Here is a 17,866-nt window from a genome sequence, read left to right on the forward strand (position 1 = left end):
CCTCTCCTCAAAGTCTCCCAGGTAGAAATTAGCAGTAGACAAGGGTGATCCCACGGTCACTCCATTTGTTTGTTCATAGTAGTTTCCCTTATAGAGGAAGTACGTTGATGAAAGGGTATGTTTAAAAAGGTCATTAGTACTATGACCATTTGAACAATATAGATCCAAACATACAATTTATGTTGGTGATGGAGAAGAATGGTTGCCTCTCGTTCCTGGACATTTCTAATACGATGGAAACCAGATGGTAGCCTCAGACATGGTGTTTATTGGAAACCCACTCACATGGACTTATTGTACCTCAATGATAGCAGCCATCATCATGCCTCCCAGAGTAGAAGAATTCTTTCTACTTTGATTAACCACACAAAAACTATTTTGGACCCGGTGAGTCTCCTCGAGGAAATATGGGTACGCGTGACTTTCCTAAAGAATGCCTACAAGGTGAAGGAAATCAATTGGGCCCTTAAAAGGGCTGATGGAAAAACCAGGAAACCTAACAATGAGCAGGAACTTATCACTGCCAATTGTCTTAACTACATAAAGCAAATGAAGATCTCGATCGTGTATTGAAAGAATGCATGGATTTGTCACCGTTGGAGTGAACATATGCTGCTTAACGGTATGCTGAACATGACACATCGACTTCTCTAACTTCCGCTAGGCCCCACCTCCCCCTCGTACCCCATCTGTTACTTATTTTTATGCACACATTCTTTCTCTCACTCTCCTTTTTCTCCCTCTGTCCCTCTGAATATACCTCTTGCCCATCCTCTGGGTCCCCCCCCCCCCCCCCCGTCTTTCTTCCTGGACCTCCTGTCCCATGATCCTCTCGTATCCCCTTTTGCCAATCACCTGTCCAGCTCTTGGCTTTATCCCTCCCCCTCCTGTCTTCTATCATTTTGGATCTCCCCCTCCCCCTCCAACTTTCAAATCCCTTACTCACTCTTCCTTCAGTTAGTCCTGACGAAGGGTCTCAGCCTGAAACGTCGACTATACCTCTTCCTACAGATGCTGCTTGGCCTGCTGCGTTCAGCAGCAACTTTGATGTGTGTTACTGGTAAAAGTTTATTGGGGCAAACTGAAAGTTGAAGGTAATTGAATATTCAGCAAGCTGGTTGCGGAAATTTAATAAAAGTTACGGCATTAAACTTTTAAAGATTTGTGATGATAAAGTGCTTGCTGATCATGAAGCAGCAGAGAAGTTCATTGAGTTTGCTGAGATTGGCCCTGATGGAAAATCTTTTAACACACTGAAGAGCTTCATCAATGCATATATGTGACAAACAAGTGTAAGAGAAAGACTGTTTACCATTTGCGCATAAATTCAAAGTCGGAAAGCATGGCGGTCCTAAGGTAGCTCATTATATAGTACAAAAACGGAATCACTTCTGGCTCCAAGCATTTTGGGTAAAGGGTACTCAACCTGTACAAAGAAAGTAACAGTTATATAGTGCAATCCAATACCTATTGATCACAAATTTTGTGCCAGAGTTGAGGTTGTCATCTTAAAATATGCTTTTCCACAATTGGCTAAATATTGTACTAGTACATTAAAAGAGTGGTTTTATTATTGATGTGACTTCTGGGATGTAGGGAGTGGTCCATGGTCTTGCTGTGAACTTTTATTATTGGAGTGTTTGCTGTAGAGGCTGGTTGGTAGAGGAGCATTTGTTCAGCAGATGTTGAGTGCGATATGTATGCTTCGGTACATTATTTTTTGGTTGAATGCCAGGAGGATGATTGTCTATGAAAACAGCATTCTACTGAACTTTGGCTAACTTAGGTTCTGAAAAGTTGATGGAAATAATGGAGCAATTCATTTCAGTAGTCATTACTTGTCATGGCACAGGTGTTGCAGACAGTTTAGTGGTCTCAGTCGTCCAATGAAACAAACAAATGGATGCCAGGGTTTGGACTAATATTGTTGACATGGAATCTTATGCTTATCCCTCTGGCAAAACATTTGCTATGACAAGACCACTTCATCAATTTTGTAAGAAGGATCCTGAGTGGGTATGCTCAGATGTAAATGGGCACAGGCATAGGTGCAATCTAGCGACTTGTACCCTGCATGCATGGTGTGAAGACATCCTGGTTGTATTCTGTTCATAAACTCTTACGCACAAATATCCTTTGCTGGCTAATTCAAGTTTTAAAGGATCACAAAGTCAGTAGATTTAATGTTGATAAATGTAGTAAAAGTTCTTAAGGGTTCCTATGCATTACTAAATATCAACATAGGGAGAACATGGAATACATTAGCAAGAGATACTTAGAGCAGTTAAATGTCAATTAAATGTGATCACCGTAGAGACTATGGGAAAAATTATAATGATTGGGGAGGGGGGGTTGGTTGTGGAGGGAGAAGGCCAAGTCATTTTTATCACTGTAATGTAACTGCTACCACACTATTTCAGCATCCTGTATGAGGAGCCTATGTATGTCTTCCCTGTGGAATGTGTGGGTTTCACCTTGGTGCTTCAGTTTGCTCCCACAGTCCAGAGATGTATTGGGTATGTTAATTGGTTATTGTAAATTGTTCCATGATTAGGTTGGCGTTAAATTGGGGTTGTCACTGGTTTTGGCAGCGCAGCTCAACGGGCCTGTTCCTCATTGTATTAATAAATAATAAATATTTTCTTTGCAGAATATCCAAATGTGATGGATATGGAGGCAAACTGAGGAGTTAGTGACAGATTAACTCAGTAATTAACGTTCTAGAGAAACTAAAATATCCTCTTGGCTCAATTACTGCCATTTCTGAAGCAAGGATTGCAGGCTGTAATAGTAAAAATCTAAATTCTATCAAATCTGAAGCAGTTGCAGTGGATTTAAAAAGTAGAAAATGTAACACCTCTTAAGAGGGGAAATTGCGGATTGCGTTGGTGGTGGCAGGAGTAGAGAATGTAGATCAATTGGTCTAATACCTTGATAGCAAAATGCTGAATTCAGCATTGAGTTATATCAGGGCTCTTAATGTGACCTAAAATTGGCTTTTAAGAGGGAAATCATATTTGACAAACTTTTGCGTTCTTGGTGCAATTTGGAGGATGGATAATGGGAAACCAAAAATGGAATGTAACCTGATTTTTGCAAAGATATTTTATTAGTGCTATGCAAAACTTGTTACATAAATTAAAGATTTATGATGGAATATTATGTTAACATGGAGAAGATTGTTTATAGGATAGAATAGAAATGAATGTGTAATTTTTCAGGTAGGCAGACTTTTAATCGGGTAATAAAGTGAAAAGTACTAAACTCATTTATTTATATTATAACTTTGATATAGTATATTCTGCCTTTTCATCCATGTTTGCCTTCATGTAAACTCACACAGAAAGGGCAAAGATGGGATGAAAACACATTTAAGCAATTGTAAAGGTGAAATAGGGTAGTGAAGTAAACATACAGTGCCTATAAAAAGTATTCACCACCCCCCTCCCCCAGAAGTTTTCATGTTTTACTGTTTTACAACATTGAATTACAATGGATTTAATCTGGCTTTTTTGACATTGATCAAAAAACTCTTTCATTTCAAAGTGAAAACAAATTGGTCTAAATTTGTTACAATTATTGAACACAAAATAATTGTTTGCATAATTACTCAACCTCTTCAGGTCTGTATTTAGTAGATGCACCTTTGGCAGCGATTACAGCCTCGAGCTTGTGTGGCTAGGTCTCTATCAGCTTTGTACATCTGGACACTGCAGTTTTTTCCCTATTCTTCTTTACAAAACTGCTCAAGCTCTGTCAGATTGCATAGGGATTGTGAGTGAACAGACCTTTTCAAGTCCAGCCACAAATTCTCAATTGGATTGATGTCTGGCTCTGATTTGGCCACTCCAGGATATTAACTATGTTATGTTTTTAAGCCATTCCTATGTAGCTTTGGATTTAAGCTTTAGGGGTCATAAGACCATAAGACTAAGGAGCAGAAGTCGGCCATTCGGCCCATTGAATCTGCTCCGCCGTTCTATCATGAGTTGATCTAATCTCCCATTTAGTCCCAGTCCCCCACCTTCTCACCATAACCTTTGATGCCCTGGCTACTCGGATACCTATCAATCTCTGCCTTAAATACACCCAATGACTTGACCTCCACTGCCGTCCGTGGCAACAGATTCCACAGATTCACCACCGTCTGGCTGAAAAAATTTCTTCGCATCTCTGTTCTGAATGGGCGCCCTTCAATCCTTAAGTCATGCTCTCTCGTTCAAGACTCCCCCCCCCCCCCCCCCACCCAACCATAGGAAACAACTTTGCCAAATCCACAACGTCCATGCCTTTCAACATTCGAAATGTTTCTATGAGGTCCCCCCTCATTCTTCTAAATGCCAAGGTGTACAGTCCAAGAGCGGTCAAACGTTCCTCATATGTTAACCCTCTCAATCACTGAATCATTCTAGTGAATCTTCTCTGAACCCTCTCCAATGTCAGCACATCCTTTCTTAAATAAGGAGACCAAAACTGCACACAGTACTCCAAGTGAGGTCTTACCAGTGCCTTATAGAGCCTCAACATCACATCCCCGCTCCTATACTCTATTCCTCTAGAAATAAATGCCAACAGTACTTTCGCCGCCTTCACCACCGACTCAACCTGGAGGTTAACCTTAAGGGTATCCTGCATGAGGACTCCCAAGTCCCGTTGCATCTCAGAACTTTGAATTCTCTCCCCATTTAAATAATAGTCTGCCTGTTTATTTCTTCTACCAAAATGCATAACCATACACTTTCCAACATTGTATTTCATTTGCCACTTCTTTGCCCATTTTCCCAACCTATCCAAGTCTCTCTGCAGACTCTGTTTCCTCTGCACTACCAGTCCCTCCACCTATAGGGAGGGAGGAGAAGATGGCAGTGCGTGCGGCTGTTCCGAATGATATCGATATGTTTAACTAGGGATGCCGTGCACAATCCGGATTTGATGGGCAGATCCAGGAGAAGCGCAGAGGAACATCTGGAGTAACTTCTGAAGTGCTTGCTTTGCTGCCGCTGCTACTGTGCGATTGAGAATCTTCGGAGACGAAAGCCCCAAATCCTCGGCTTTGCATATCGCCTGTTGCCGGGGCCGGGGTCGAAACGCTCGGCAGAGATGGTGCTTGGTGTCGAATAGGTGGTCAGAGCCTCGGAGTTTTCGGACGGACTCGGAGTTGGACTGTGGTCGGATGCTTCCGGGATGCTGCATCGGCAAGTTGGCGGCGCTGGAGGTTTACCGTCTGCGTGAGGTGATGGGACTTCCGAGAGACTTTGAGATTTTTATTGTGCCATGGTCTGTTCTTATCAAATTACGGTATTGCTTTGCACTGTTGTAACTATATGTTATAATTATGTGGTTTTTGTTAGTTTTTAAGTTGGTTTGTCATGTGTTTTCGTGATATCGTTCTGGAAAAAACATTTTTATCATTTCTTAATGCATGCATTACTAAATGACAATAAAAGGGGACTGTGTGTCCTCATAATCATATCATATATCTTTGTATCATCAGCAAACTTAGCCACAAAGCCTTCTATTCCATAATCCAAATCGTTGACGTACAAGGTAAAAAGAAGCGGCCCCAACACGGACCCCTGTGGAACACCACTGGTAACTGGCAGCCAACCAGAATGGGATCCCTTTATTCCCAATCTCTGTTTCCCGCCAATCAGCCAACGCTCTATCCACGTGTGTAACTTTCCCGAAATTCCATGGGCTCTTATCTTGTTTAGCAGCCTCATGTGCTGCACCTTGTCAAAGGCCTTCTGAAAATCCAAATATACAACATCCACTGCATCTCCCTTGTCTAGCCTACTTGTAATTGCCTCAAAAAATAGCAATAGGTTTGTCAGGTAGGATTTTCCTTTAAGGAAACCATGCTGAGTTCTGCCTATCTTGTCATATGCCTCCAGGTACTCCGTAATCTCATCCTTGACAATAGATTCCAACAACTTCCCAACCACTGACGTCAAGCTAACAGGTCTATAATTTCCTTTTTGTTTCCTTGCCCCCTTGGGTCATTGTCCAGAGTCGCATTTCTCTTGCAGAATGCATCAGGTTCTCCTCCAGGATTTCCCTTTATTTTGCTGCATTTTACTGTCAAATTTCACAAGCCTTCCAGGGCCTGCTACAGTGAAGCATTCCGACAACATGATGCAGCCACCACCATGTTTCATGGTAGGGATAGTGTGTTTTTGCTCAATTTTGGTTTCATCAGACCATAGAACCTTCCAGCTTGCTTCAGAGTCTCCCACATGCCTTCTGTCAAACTCTAGCTGAGAGTTCATGTGAGTTTTTCTCAGCAGTGGCTTTCACTTTGCCACTTTCCCATAAAGCTTTGACTGGTGAAGCACCTAGGCAACAGTTGTATGCGCAGTCTCTCATATCTCAGCCACTGAAGCTTGTAATTCCTCCAGTGATGTCATAGGTCTCTTGTTGGTTTCCCTTACTAGTCCTGTTCTTGCGCAGTCACTCAAGTTTTGAGGACAGTCTGCTCTAGGTAGATTTACACCTGTGCCATATTCTTTCCATTTCTTTTTTTTAATATAATTTTTATTGAATTTTCAAAATGAATACATGAAAAGATAGTGTCTACCCTCCTCCCCCCCCCCCCCCCCATATATAGTCCTACCTAAAAAAGAAGGAAGAAAAAAAAAGAACAACCGCCTGGGTGTTGGAAGGTTTCCACATGCTCCATGGAGTTCAAAATAAATTTGGTATACTTATTCGTTACTTTCCCCAAGGGACCAAGATCTTTATCGGAGCACTTAAATATGCCATCCTATCTTTTGTAAGTAAGGGTGCCAAATATTCAGAAATGTTACATATTTATCTCTTAAATTATAAGTAATTTTTTCGAGTGGAACAGAACTAGCCATTTCATTATTCCAACGATTCATACTTAAACACGATTCATACTTTCCGTTTCTTGATGGTTAACGTAACTGTAATCCAAGGGACATTCAGTGACTTGTACATTTTCTTGTATCCATCTCCTGACTTGTGCTTTACAATGACCTTTTCACAGAGTTGCTTGGAGTATTCTTTTGTCTTCATGGTGTAGTTGTTGCCAGGATACTGACTCACCATCAGTTGCACTTTCCAGATACAGGTGTATTTGAATGACAATGAATTGAAACACCTGGACTGCACACAGGTATCCAAAAACAGATCTCCATTTAACTAATTAAGTGACTTTTAAAACTAATTGGTTGCACTAGTGATGATTTGATGTATCATATTAAAGGGGTGAATACTTGTGCTATCAATTATTTTGTTTTGTATTTGTAATTAATTTAGATCACTTTGTAGAGGTTTACTTTCACTTTGACATGAAAGAGTCTTTCTCTGTTGATCAGTGTCAAAAATGTGAAATTAAATACATTGTGATTCAATGTTGTAAAACAATAAAACATGAAAACATCTGGGGGGTATGCGGGTGAATACTTATAGGTACTGTAACTTGGGAATTGTGGAGTAAGGAAATTTGGTAGGAAAGATGGTTTAAAAAAAATCTTTAAATCATGAGAAACTACTAAATGTTAGTGTTTGGAGGAATCTTGGCGTTGGTGAAGGAAAGGTAAACATTGAAGGTAGTAGAAGAAATTAATGTAAATTTGACCTTTATTGCAAAGGGTTTAACTTCAGAGTATCAAAGGTAACACCAGTGAAACTGCTTGGTGTACTTGAATTTAAAAAAAAGTTTTATTTACTTGATTGACACCTTGCAAGAAGGTGTGTCCTTTGAGTGGAAAGTTGAGTAAGATTAGCTTACACTTGGTGCAGTTTGGATAAACAGGAGTGAATTAAGATGTACGAGGCTGAACTGTTAAATCTTGGGCTGGGGAGTTAGTTTAGGACTTGGTTATGTAGGATTGAGAGTAGAAAGTACCTTATGCAGAGATCTGTAAATCTTCAGAACTCTAGTACAAGGACTTTGGGTATTCGCTAGTTGGGTATGTTCAAAGCTGAGGTAGAATACTCAAGGTCAAATACATCAGAAAGTGCAAGGACTGGGTGGAAAGCTGAACTTGAAGCACAGGTTCAGACTTCATATGAAATGATGGACAGGTTCAGACTTCATATGAAATGATGGAGTGAGGTCAGGAAACATTGGATTGTTAGTCATGTTCCTCTATGGACCCATTCTCATTGTATAATTTTGATTTTAGAACTGCAATGTCCTGACTGTTATGTATCCTTGATGTAGTGACTATTTTAATCAATGCATCTATACTATAATTTTCTTTTATTGTGGTCACAGTTCCAAAGCTTTTTATTAATTGCAGACTAGACGTGATTGTGCTGTTAGGATTGACTGTCTGGAGTATAATTCAATTTTCAATATTCCTAATCAGGGTTTCTATTGTCCAGGCAGAAAAAAATTAAGAGTTCGTCAAAAATCAATTGTTTGATATTTTCTCCTAGCAGCAGTTTATGTTAAAGGTTCCTCACTTCAGTGCTTTTCATTGGAATTGCTAGGGATCTGGTTGACTGGGAAGGAAGAACCATTTTGATCTTTCAATCTTGTGCTTCTGCTTAATGTGAGGCTTCTCTCTGTAGAACACAGTTCCTACTAGCTTCCCCTTGCTGTAGCTACAGACTCTGTGCAGTCTAATGGGGCAGGTTTCACAGGCCTTAGAGAAATTTACCAGCTGAATCTGTGCCAAGTATAAGTGGGCATATATACAGGAATCCCATGTAATTTGATGGAACTGGGAGAAAGCAAAGCTTTTAGACTTGTAAATTGAGCTTTATGTTTTGATTTTATTTTCATTAAAATATTTAGTTACCTTTGTGTGTTTAACTTTTGGATATCTTAATTATTTTTCAATGACTCTTGGGTACTTTTGAATATTTGTGTACAGGTATCCCCTGCTTTTCGAAAGTTCGCTTTACGCCACTTCGCTTTTACGAAAGACCTACATTAGTACCTGTTTTCGCTAACCGAAAGAAATCCGAAGAGGATTTTCGCTAACCGAAAGAAATCCGAAGAGGATTTTCGCTTTTACGACAAAAGGCGAAAAGCGAAAATAGCGTTCAGCGTTTGCTTTGCAGTGAGCTGTTATAGAGGCAGCGCGCACCCCGAGTGGCGAGAGTGGCACCACCAAGCTCCTTCCCCAGGAACTACACTCAGCATCTCAGCATCAAGCCGCCATAGCTTTGAACTGTGTCTGTGAGCATCTGTGCTTTATCTCGATTTATTTTGTGCGTCCATTAGCAAGATGTATCCTAAGATATCAGAAAAGCCTAAGAGAGCTCGTAAGGGTGTTACGCTTAGTGTAAAACTGGACGTAATTAAACGTTTCGATCGTGGTGAACGAAATAAAGACATTGTGCGTGCGTTGAACTTGCCTGCGTCCACCATTCGTACTATTTACACGCAGAGAGAAAGAATCTTGAAAGCTGCCGATGTTACTATTGGTTCTGCTAGTAGCAAAGTGGTCTCTTTTAGTCGGCATCCAGTAATGGAGAAAATGGAAAGTTTATTGCTCGAGTGGATTGATGGGTGTACAAAGCGTGGTGCTCCGTTAAGTTATCTTATACTTAAGGAGAAATCAGTCAGTCTTTTTAATAAACTGAAACAGAAAGCACTGGACGATGGTGATGAAAGTGTTGCGAAAGTGGAATTTAAAGGTAGTCATGGGTGGTTTGATCGGTTTTTGAGGCGAGGGCAGCTTCATAGCTTGAAGGTTACTGGAGAGAGTGCTTCAGCTGATACCGAAGCTGCCGAAAAGTTCCCAGAAGAACTGAAGGAAATAATTACAGAAGGTGGTTATTCGTATAAGCAAGTGTTTACCTGTGACGAAACTGCAATTTGTTGGAAAAAATTGCCGAGCAAGACATTTATTTCGATAGAAGAAAAGCAGGCTAAGGGACACAGGGCATCGAAGGACAGGTTTACCCTAATGCCTATTATTAATGCCACTGGTGACGCTGTCCTTAGGCCTCTACTAGTGTACCATTCAGAAAATCCGAGGGCACTTAAAGGCGTTGATAAAAATATACTTCCTGTTGTGTTTCGTTCACATCCAAGCGGTCGAAATACCCAAGTGATTTTTTCTGAGTACATGAGTGGATACGTTAGTCCTTTTGTTGAAAAATACTGTAGAGAAAATAACCTCGATAATAGGTGTCTTGTGATTGTCGATAATTGTGTTGCTCATCCGCCTGGCATTACCGAGTATGGCGGTAACATTCGTGTTGTGTTCTTACCACCGAATACGACATCGTTGCTGCAACCGTGTGACCAAGGCCTAATAGCCACAATTAAGGCTTACTACTTGCAAAATGTGATGCATTTTATTGTAAGTACCATTGACAGAAAGGGCAACTCTGAAGCATCTTTGCGGGAGATCTGGAAAGACTACAATATAAAATTGGCAATTGCCAACCTTGGAGATGCTCTCGATAGGCTAACAGTCTCGATGAGAAATAGTGTTTGGAGGAAACTGTGTCCTGAAGCAGTGAACGATTTTAAAGGCTTCGAGCCAGCAACAATAAATACGGCAATAGTGACTTTGGCTAAGGAGGCTGGGTTTGTGGAAGTTGACGAAGATGATGTTGAAGAGGTTTTAGCATCCTATGACCAAGAACTGACAGATGAAGAGCTGATGCAATTGCAAGAGGAAAGGATACGAATCGAAACCAAACGTAATAGCGAACGACCCAAAAGTGAAGTCGTCCAGGAACTGAACGTGAAGCGCTTGCATGAGATTTTCGCTACGATTGACAGTGCTGCAATGATTGCAGAAAAGTATGACTTTAATTTTGAAAGGACACGTAGATTTAGGGCAGGTTTGCAGGATGTTTTGAGTGCTTACAAAGAATTGTATGATAAAAAAATGCATGAGGCTAAGCAGTCGAGCGTACTGTCGTATTTCAAGCCTTCCACATCAGCCACAGCAGACAACGAACCTCGACCTTCGACATCAAGGCGGGCAGACATAGAAGAAGGTATGATTTGGTAGGTTATTTTTTGGGTCTGGGAATGCTCAAAAGTTTTCCCCATATAAATTAATAGTAATTGCTTCTTCGCTTTATGCCATTTCAGCTTACGAGAGGTTTCATAGGAACGCTCTTCTTTCGGATAGCGGGGGAAACCTGTATAGGATAAATGAGCATTGAGTTTCATTAACAGATTTCTTGGAGCAGTAGTTCACTTTCCTTTAAAAGCTATTGAATGTAGTCAAGTTACTAGAGATCCTACATTTGTGTACTGGGAGCTTGCCTCCTACTGGTGGTTGCATACAGAACTATGCTGCAATAAATTGTGGTTTGGTGATTTCTGAGTAGTGGAAGATCTCAGATTATTAATTCCCATTTATAAGTAAAGCTGGTCTACCTCATTACCCCCTTTTACAGTAAAGGCTCCATGGAATTTGCAAAGATGCATTTTAAGGGCAACATTGAAGAAATCATTTTGCTTTTGCAAAAATGCAGAGTACATAATTGATTGTGCTAGACGTCCCAGCACAAATGTGATTAACATTGAAAATAACCCACTTCCTTTTTTCTGCATAAATTTGCCACAAGCAAAATTCAGAATTAAAATATACTTTTTCTCTCTATGGATGCTATTTGACCTGAGCTATTTCAATGTTCATTTTTAATTCTATGTGGAAGTCAATATAATATTGACATTAAAAAATAATTAATAGAATTAACTGGTTAGGAACAGATTTTGAAAATTAGTAAAGAAAGCAGCCGAAGAAGGTTGACTAATTTTATAATTGAATAATTTAATTTACTTTGGATTTTTGTTTGACATTTGAATTTGATCTAAAACTTTCTTCAATCTTCCCTTCAGGAAACATGGCACAAGTTGGAACTGTACCAGTTATACATGAAGAACCCTCTAGTGCCGAAAATCTTCTGGCAGTAAAATTCCTTATGTCAGCACTGGAATCGATGGTAAATTGTTAATTTACTAAGTTACCATTTGAACTACTTGATATGTAATGAGGAATTTTATGTATGGAAGTTGGTGGCTCAATGGAGTTGGAGTCTTGAGGATAGGATTTTCATTGCTGTTGCTTTTTTAAACATGGGTGTATTTGGATGCTCGGCAAAATAGAGGTTACTCCAAGTTCTGGAATGCTGGAGATAACATTCCGGTAAGTGCTGCCGCTCATGCAGTCGTGGAAGTTTATTAGATTGTGCAGTCGTTGGAGCTGAAGTTGAGAGAATAGAAGTGTCTAACTGAATGCTTTGCTTTATATTTGAAGCGCCTTGCTAATAGAAGATAGCTGATAAATTAAGCATCATATTTTGACTTGTTTAAAGCGAAGATTACAATTGGAATACTGAGTGGAGTTTTGGGTTTCAAAACTGGAGGATTATGGAGGGATAGATCTTTTTGGATGACCATTTATTAACCTTTGTTTCAAAGCATTTTTGTTGAACTTGCAGTAAACTAGAAGTTACTAACGAGAAAATCTGCAGATGCTGGAAATCCAAGCAACAGACTCATTACTAATTGGGCATCTATAGAAATGAATTAAAATCTGCATATTTTCAGTTAGATTAGTGTGCTTTGAGATGCTTGAAATTATGAAAGTTGAACAGATGACAACATTCTACCAGCTGAAAGTTCTAGCATGAAAGTGAAAGAATAGGAAGGTTGAAGACCTGCGTAAAATAGACATCTAGTTTAGATTTTGTGCTTGCACATCATGTTTTGAACACCTTAACACTCCTGAGGTAAAGCCAATTTCAAGAAAGAAAAAAAAATTTAATAGTTATTTTTACATTGCTGTTTGTATGTGCAAGAAATGTTGCAGAAACGCTTATGCGGTGCTCTCATGTGCTGAGTGTTTGAGTTCTAACAGTGAGCTGGATGTTGAACCTTGTATTTAGGAGTGGAGTGATGCTAAGCTCACTGCTGGAATTTGTTTACTAAATTGTGACCTGAAAAATGCTAACCTTATAGATCACGTAATGTTATCTTTGAATGTTACTCTTTCTCTAGAAGCTATTTTCAATTACATTACGATTCAGTTTTGTTTGTTCTTTAGTAGAATGACTAATGCGTTGTCTGTGGATGCTTTGATCTAGATTTTCCTGTCAAAGGAAATAGCTTCTCAGTGTTTCCTTAATAAATTTCAAAATTGTTCAGAAAATTAATTTATTCTGATGAATTTACCAGGACTTGCTTTAAATTATCTATACTCTCTTTCAAGACCTGTATATCTTGTGTTTTGCCCAGATCTAAATATTGCTTCTATTTTGTTCTGATCCAAGTTTTGAGCTTCTCAAGTTTTTGTATTCCAGACACTTTGGAAAAACCTGTGAAACTAAATACTATCTCTGTACCTGTTTTATGGATGACATTTCGGGCCGAGACCTTTCGTCATGAAGGGTCTCGGCCCGAAACGTCGACTGTAAGTCCTAACGAAGGGTCTCGGCCGGAAATGTCGACTGTACGTCTTCCTGTAGATGCTGCCTGGCCTGCTGCGTTCCACCAGCATTTTGTGTGTGTTGCTTGAATTTCCAGCATCTGCAGATTTTCTCGTGTCTGTACCTGTTTTTTTTTGTTGTAATCTGTACATATCCAAATCATTTCCCCATACCGCCTATTTTCTTATCGTTTATTTAACGTGGACAATGAATTTTCCCCAATTGTCAAGAATTGTAGGTATACTTGCACTGCACAAATCTATAGTGGCTTGTTTTTTACTAATGAAAATGGTAATCGCAAATCATGCTGTATTAGGAAAAGTGGAAAAAAATATTAGATTGAAATTAAAACCAGAAAATGCTGGGTAACACATCTGGAGAAATACTGTATTTGTATGTTTGTTAGAACTGGAAAGGAACATGTATAGGCTGTCCTCAGACTTCCACAAGTTGAAAATGCACAAGAAGATCACACTTTATGGTAACCATACCTTTGCAGTATAATGAATGACATCAAAAGTAGATGAGACTGATAGGAAGAACAATGACAGAGAGAAAGAAGGGAAACTAGTGCTGCCATTTGTAGGGACATGTATGTACATATATCAGACTACGGAATTTGATAGTATTATGGAAGCTCAGTTGTATGTACAGTAGATATTCTTAACCTGGGGACACCCTGTAACGTGGTTTAAGTAATAGATCTGGCAAAACAACAGGAGTAGAAGGAACAGAGGGGAAGATTTGTAAGAGAATATAAGACAAGAGTAATTAAATGATAAATAGGATGAGGCTTAAGACAACAGGGAATAGTGATGTGGTAAAGGGAGAAACAACATGGCATTAGCAACTGAAACATCCCTGTGCACTTAACATTGAGTTTATTGTAGCTCCTGGTATAAAAGTTTATACATAATGAGAGGTTATTTTGGAACCTAACTTAATTAACTAGGGGATAGCTGTACTTTTTTTCAGCCCTTGGGTTTGTTTGATATTTTGGGCATATCACTTTAATGCTGTCCTACCTGTGGCCTCCTCTTAAATTGTTTCAGTGATGCTAGGTTAATTTTTTCAGCGGTATCATAGATATGCAATTGTTTTCCAGTGTGATATCTGAGCAGCAAATGTATGTTTAATGATTTTCTTTAGTGTTTATTTTTGTATATTTTCTCTTTAAAGTTGGTTTAACTTGTTTCTTCTTCAGTGCCAGGAAATTGCAAAGTCAAAAGCTGAAGTGGCATGCATTGCTGTATATGAGAAAGATATATTTGTGGTGGGGACCGAACGAGGAAGATCTTTCATTGGAAACCGAAAGGATTTTCAAACTGACTTTGTGAAATACTGTAAGTTGAATTGACTAAATCAAGGCATGATATTAAGTTGCAGGAAAACCTTTGACTTTATAGATTATTTAGTAGCAATGTTAGGGGCCTCAGTTACTCTAGCAATGTCTTGTATTTGACCTTTCCTAAGATCTCAAGAGTTCTGGGATATTGATAATCTTCTGGAATGTTTACGTGTTTCGTGATGTAAAATGCTCATCACACTCTGATATGACCTCAGTACTTTGTGCATTTCCCAGCTTTAACTCTTACTTTCTAATCTGAGGTATGAATTCACTTGCATCTTCCTGACTCTGCAAATGATCAATTCTTGTTTGTAGTTCCCCATAAGCTATTTTAAATATCACCCGTGCTTTAATTCTGTACAGGTTATCAAGTCTACAAAGCTGGCTTGCAAGTTGCTGATGTTTGTCCTGTTCCTTTCATTCTTTTTTAATCCAAAGTGATCAACGCAACCTTCCCTTTTGATTCAACTAGGTTCATACTATTTGCCTGCTTCGAGACTTTGCAAGATTCATGCATATAGAGTGTTGTTGTGCAACATTTACACAACAAAGGATGCCATGTGGAAGAAAGCTTAAGCTTATCAATGTTCTAAAATGTTCTAAACGTTTGTCCATAGTTTTTGTACAAAATTATGAAAGGATATTCCAGTGTTTGTGACATAAAATTGTTATCCTTGTGACTTTTCTTTTTTTGTTTTTAATAGTGAAGCTTGTGGAGATTAAAGAATTGTTTTAGAAAGTTTGAAAAGTTTACTAAATATATCTTGGAACTCCGGTGTATTTTGTCATCGTAGGCAGAACAGATCTCAATTAGTTGTCGTGTGATGTTGAACTTTGGTTAATAGATTCATCCATTTTTGACTGGATTGTTGGCTTGGATATTATTGGAGGGAGTTGAAGTCAGAATTTGAGGATCTGCTCTGGCATTCTATCTGTTGTTATGGTTAATATGTTGAGAATTGTACAGTATTGAAATGGCCTTTTAGCTCACAGCGTTCTTGCTAATCATCAAGTACCTCAGAATCAGAATTGGGTTTATTATCACCGGCATGTGTTGTGAAATTTGTTAACTTAGCAGCAGCAGTTCAGTGCAATACATGATACAGAAGAACAGTCCAATCTTGGCTTTGAAAGTTCTTCCTCATTCAGGACAGGTAGTTCTAGATGGCAGATCTGGCTTTGGTTGTTGCTGCCTCGCTTTCCATTTGCTTTTCTTCTAATTCTGCACATCTGTTGGCTTTGAAAATTGCTGTTCCTTCTTGGATGATGGCTTGCCAGAGTTTCCTGTCCTTGGCATTGATTTCCCAATTGTTGATGTCGATGTTACATTTCTTCATTTGAGAGCCCATAAGTAGATCAACAGAACGAAGACCATCATCCTCGACCTTGAGGGATATCCACGATGATGATAGAAGAAGAAAAAATAATAAGCAAATCAATTACAGTATACATATATTGAATAGATTAAAAATCATGCCAAAAACAAATAATATATATTAAAAAAAGTGAGGTAGTGTTCAAGGGTTTAATGTCCATTTAGGAATCAGATGGCAGAGGGGAAGAAGGTGTTCCTGAATGGCTGAGTGTGTGCCTTCAGGCTTCCATACCTCCTACCTGATGGTTAAACACTGAGAAAAGGGCATGCCCTGGCTGCTGGAGGTCCTTAATAACTGACACTGCCCTTCTGAGACACCGTTCCTCGAAGGTGCCTACAAAGTACCCAGGGCTAAGACCCAAGATGGAGCCGACTAAATTTACAACCCTCTGCAGCTTTCGGTCCTGTGCAGTAGCACCGCCCACCCCCCCCCCCCCAACAGCCTGTCAGAATGCTCTCCATGGTACATCAGGAGAAGTTTTTGAGTGTATTTGCTGACATACCAAATCGTTTCAAACTCCTAATGAAGTATAGTTGCTGCCTTGCCTTCTTTATAACCTTTATAACTGATATGTTGGGACCAGGTTAGATCTTCAGAGATCTTGACACCCAGGAACTTGAAACTGCTCACTTCTGATCTTCTGAGGATTGGTATGTGTTCCTTCGTCTTACCCTTCTGGAGATCAACAATTAGCTCTTTTCATCTTACTGACGTTGAGTGCTAGGATGTTGCTGTGACACTACTCCACTAGTTGGCATATCTTGCTGCTGTATGCCCTCTCATCTCCATCTGAGATTCTACCAATGGTTGTATCGTCAGCAGATTTATAGATGGTATTTGAGCTATGCCTAGCCACACAGTCATGTGTACATAGAGAGTAGAGCAGTGGGCTAAGCACACACCTATGAGATGCGCTAGTGTTGATCGTCAGCGAGGAGGAAATGTTATTACCAATCCGCACAGATTGTGGTCTTCCGGTTAGGAAGTTGAGGATCCACTTGCAGAGAGAGGTACAGAGGCCTGGGTTCCATAACTTCTCAATCAGGATTGTGGGAATGATGGTATTAAATGCTGAGCTATAGTCGATGAATAGCATCCTGGCATAGGTGTCTGTGTTGTCCAAGTGGTCTAAAGCTGCGTGAAGAGCCATTGAGATTGCATCTGCCATTGACCTATTGTGGCAATAGGTAAATAGCAATGGATCCAGGTCTTTGCTGAGGCAGAAGATCAGTCTAGTCATGACTGACCTCTCAAAGCATTTCATCGCTGTAGATGTGAGTGCGACCGGGTTATAGTCATTAAGGCAGCTCACATTATTCTTCTTAGGCACTGGTATAATTGTTGCCTTTTTGAAGCAAGTGGGAACTTCCCGCCCATAGCAGTGAGAGGTTGAAAATGTCCTCAAATACTCTAGCCAGTTGGTTGGCACAGGCTTTCAGAGCCTTACTAGATACTCCATCGGGACCTTCTGCCTCGCGAGGGTTCACTCTCGTTAAAGACAGCCTAACATCGGCCTCTGAGATAGAGATCACAGGGTCAACAGGTGCAGCAGGTTCTTCACAGCTGTAGTTATATTCTCCCTTTCAAAGCGGGCATGGAATGTGTTGAGTTCACCTGGTAGTGAAGCATCGATGGTATTCACACTTTTGGGTTTTACTTTGTAGGAAGCAATGTCTTGCAAACCCCGCCAGAGTTGACATGCATCCAGTGTTGCCTCCAACATTGTTCAAAATTTGTGGGCAGAACTGAAAAAGCGTGTGCG

At 39.8% G+C, this 17,866-nt stretch overlaps 1 protein-coding gene across 15 annotated transcripts in view; it reads left to right on the forward strand.

Moving 5' to 3' along the window:
* LOC140187597 (general transcription factor II-I-like) overlaps window positions 1–17,866 on the forward strand; it is a 143,808-nt gene that overhangs the window by 16,513 nt on the left and 109,429 nt on the right. For 9 of the 15 annotated variants that reach the window (XM_072243065.1, XM_072243061.1, XM_072243068.1 and 6 more), the window contains exons 3-5: window positions 8,850–10,938; window positions 11,792–11,895; window positions 14,585–14,723. In XM_072243065.1, coding sequence (XP_072099166.1) covers window positions 9,207–10,938; window positions 11,792–11,895; window positions 14,585–14,723 — 1,975 coding nt within the window. In that variant the 5' untranslated portion in view covers window positions 8,850–9,206. Of the gene's footprint in view, window positions 1–8,849; window positions 10,949–11,791; window positions 11,896–14,584; window positions 14,724–17,866 lie in introns of those variants that run through there. The other 6 variants (XM_072243071.1, XM_072243072.1, XM_072243074.1 and 3 more) reach the window with 2 other exon arrangements.

Source organism: Mobula birostris, chromosome 25, assembly GCF_030028105.1.
Source record: "Mobula birostris isolate sMobBir1 chromosome 25, sMobBir1.hap1, whole genome shotgun sequence".
Taxonomy (NCBI): domain Eukaryota; kingdom Metazoa; phylum Chordata; class Chondrichthyes; order Myliobatiformes; family Myliobatidae; genus Mobula; species Mobula birostris.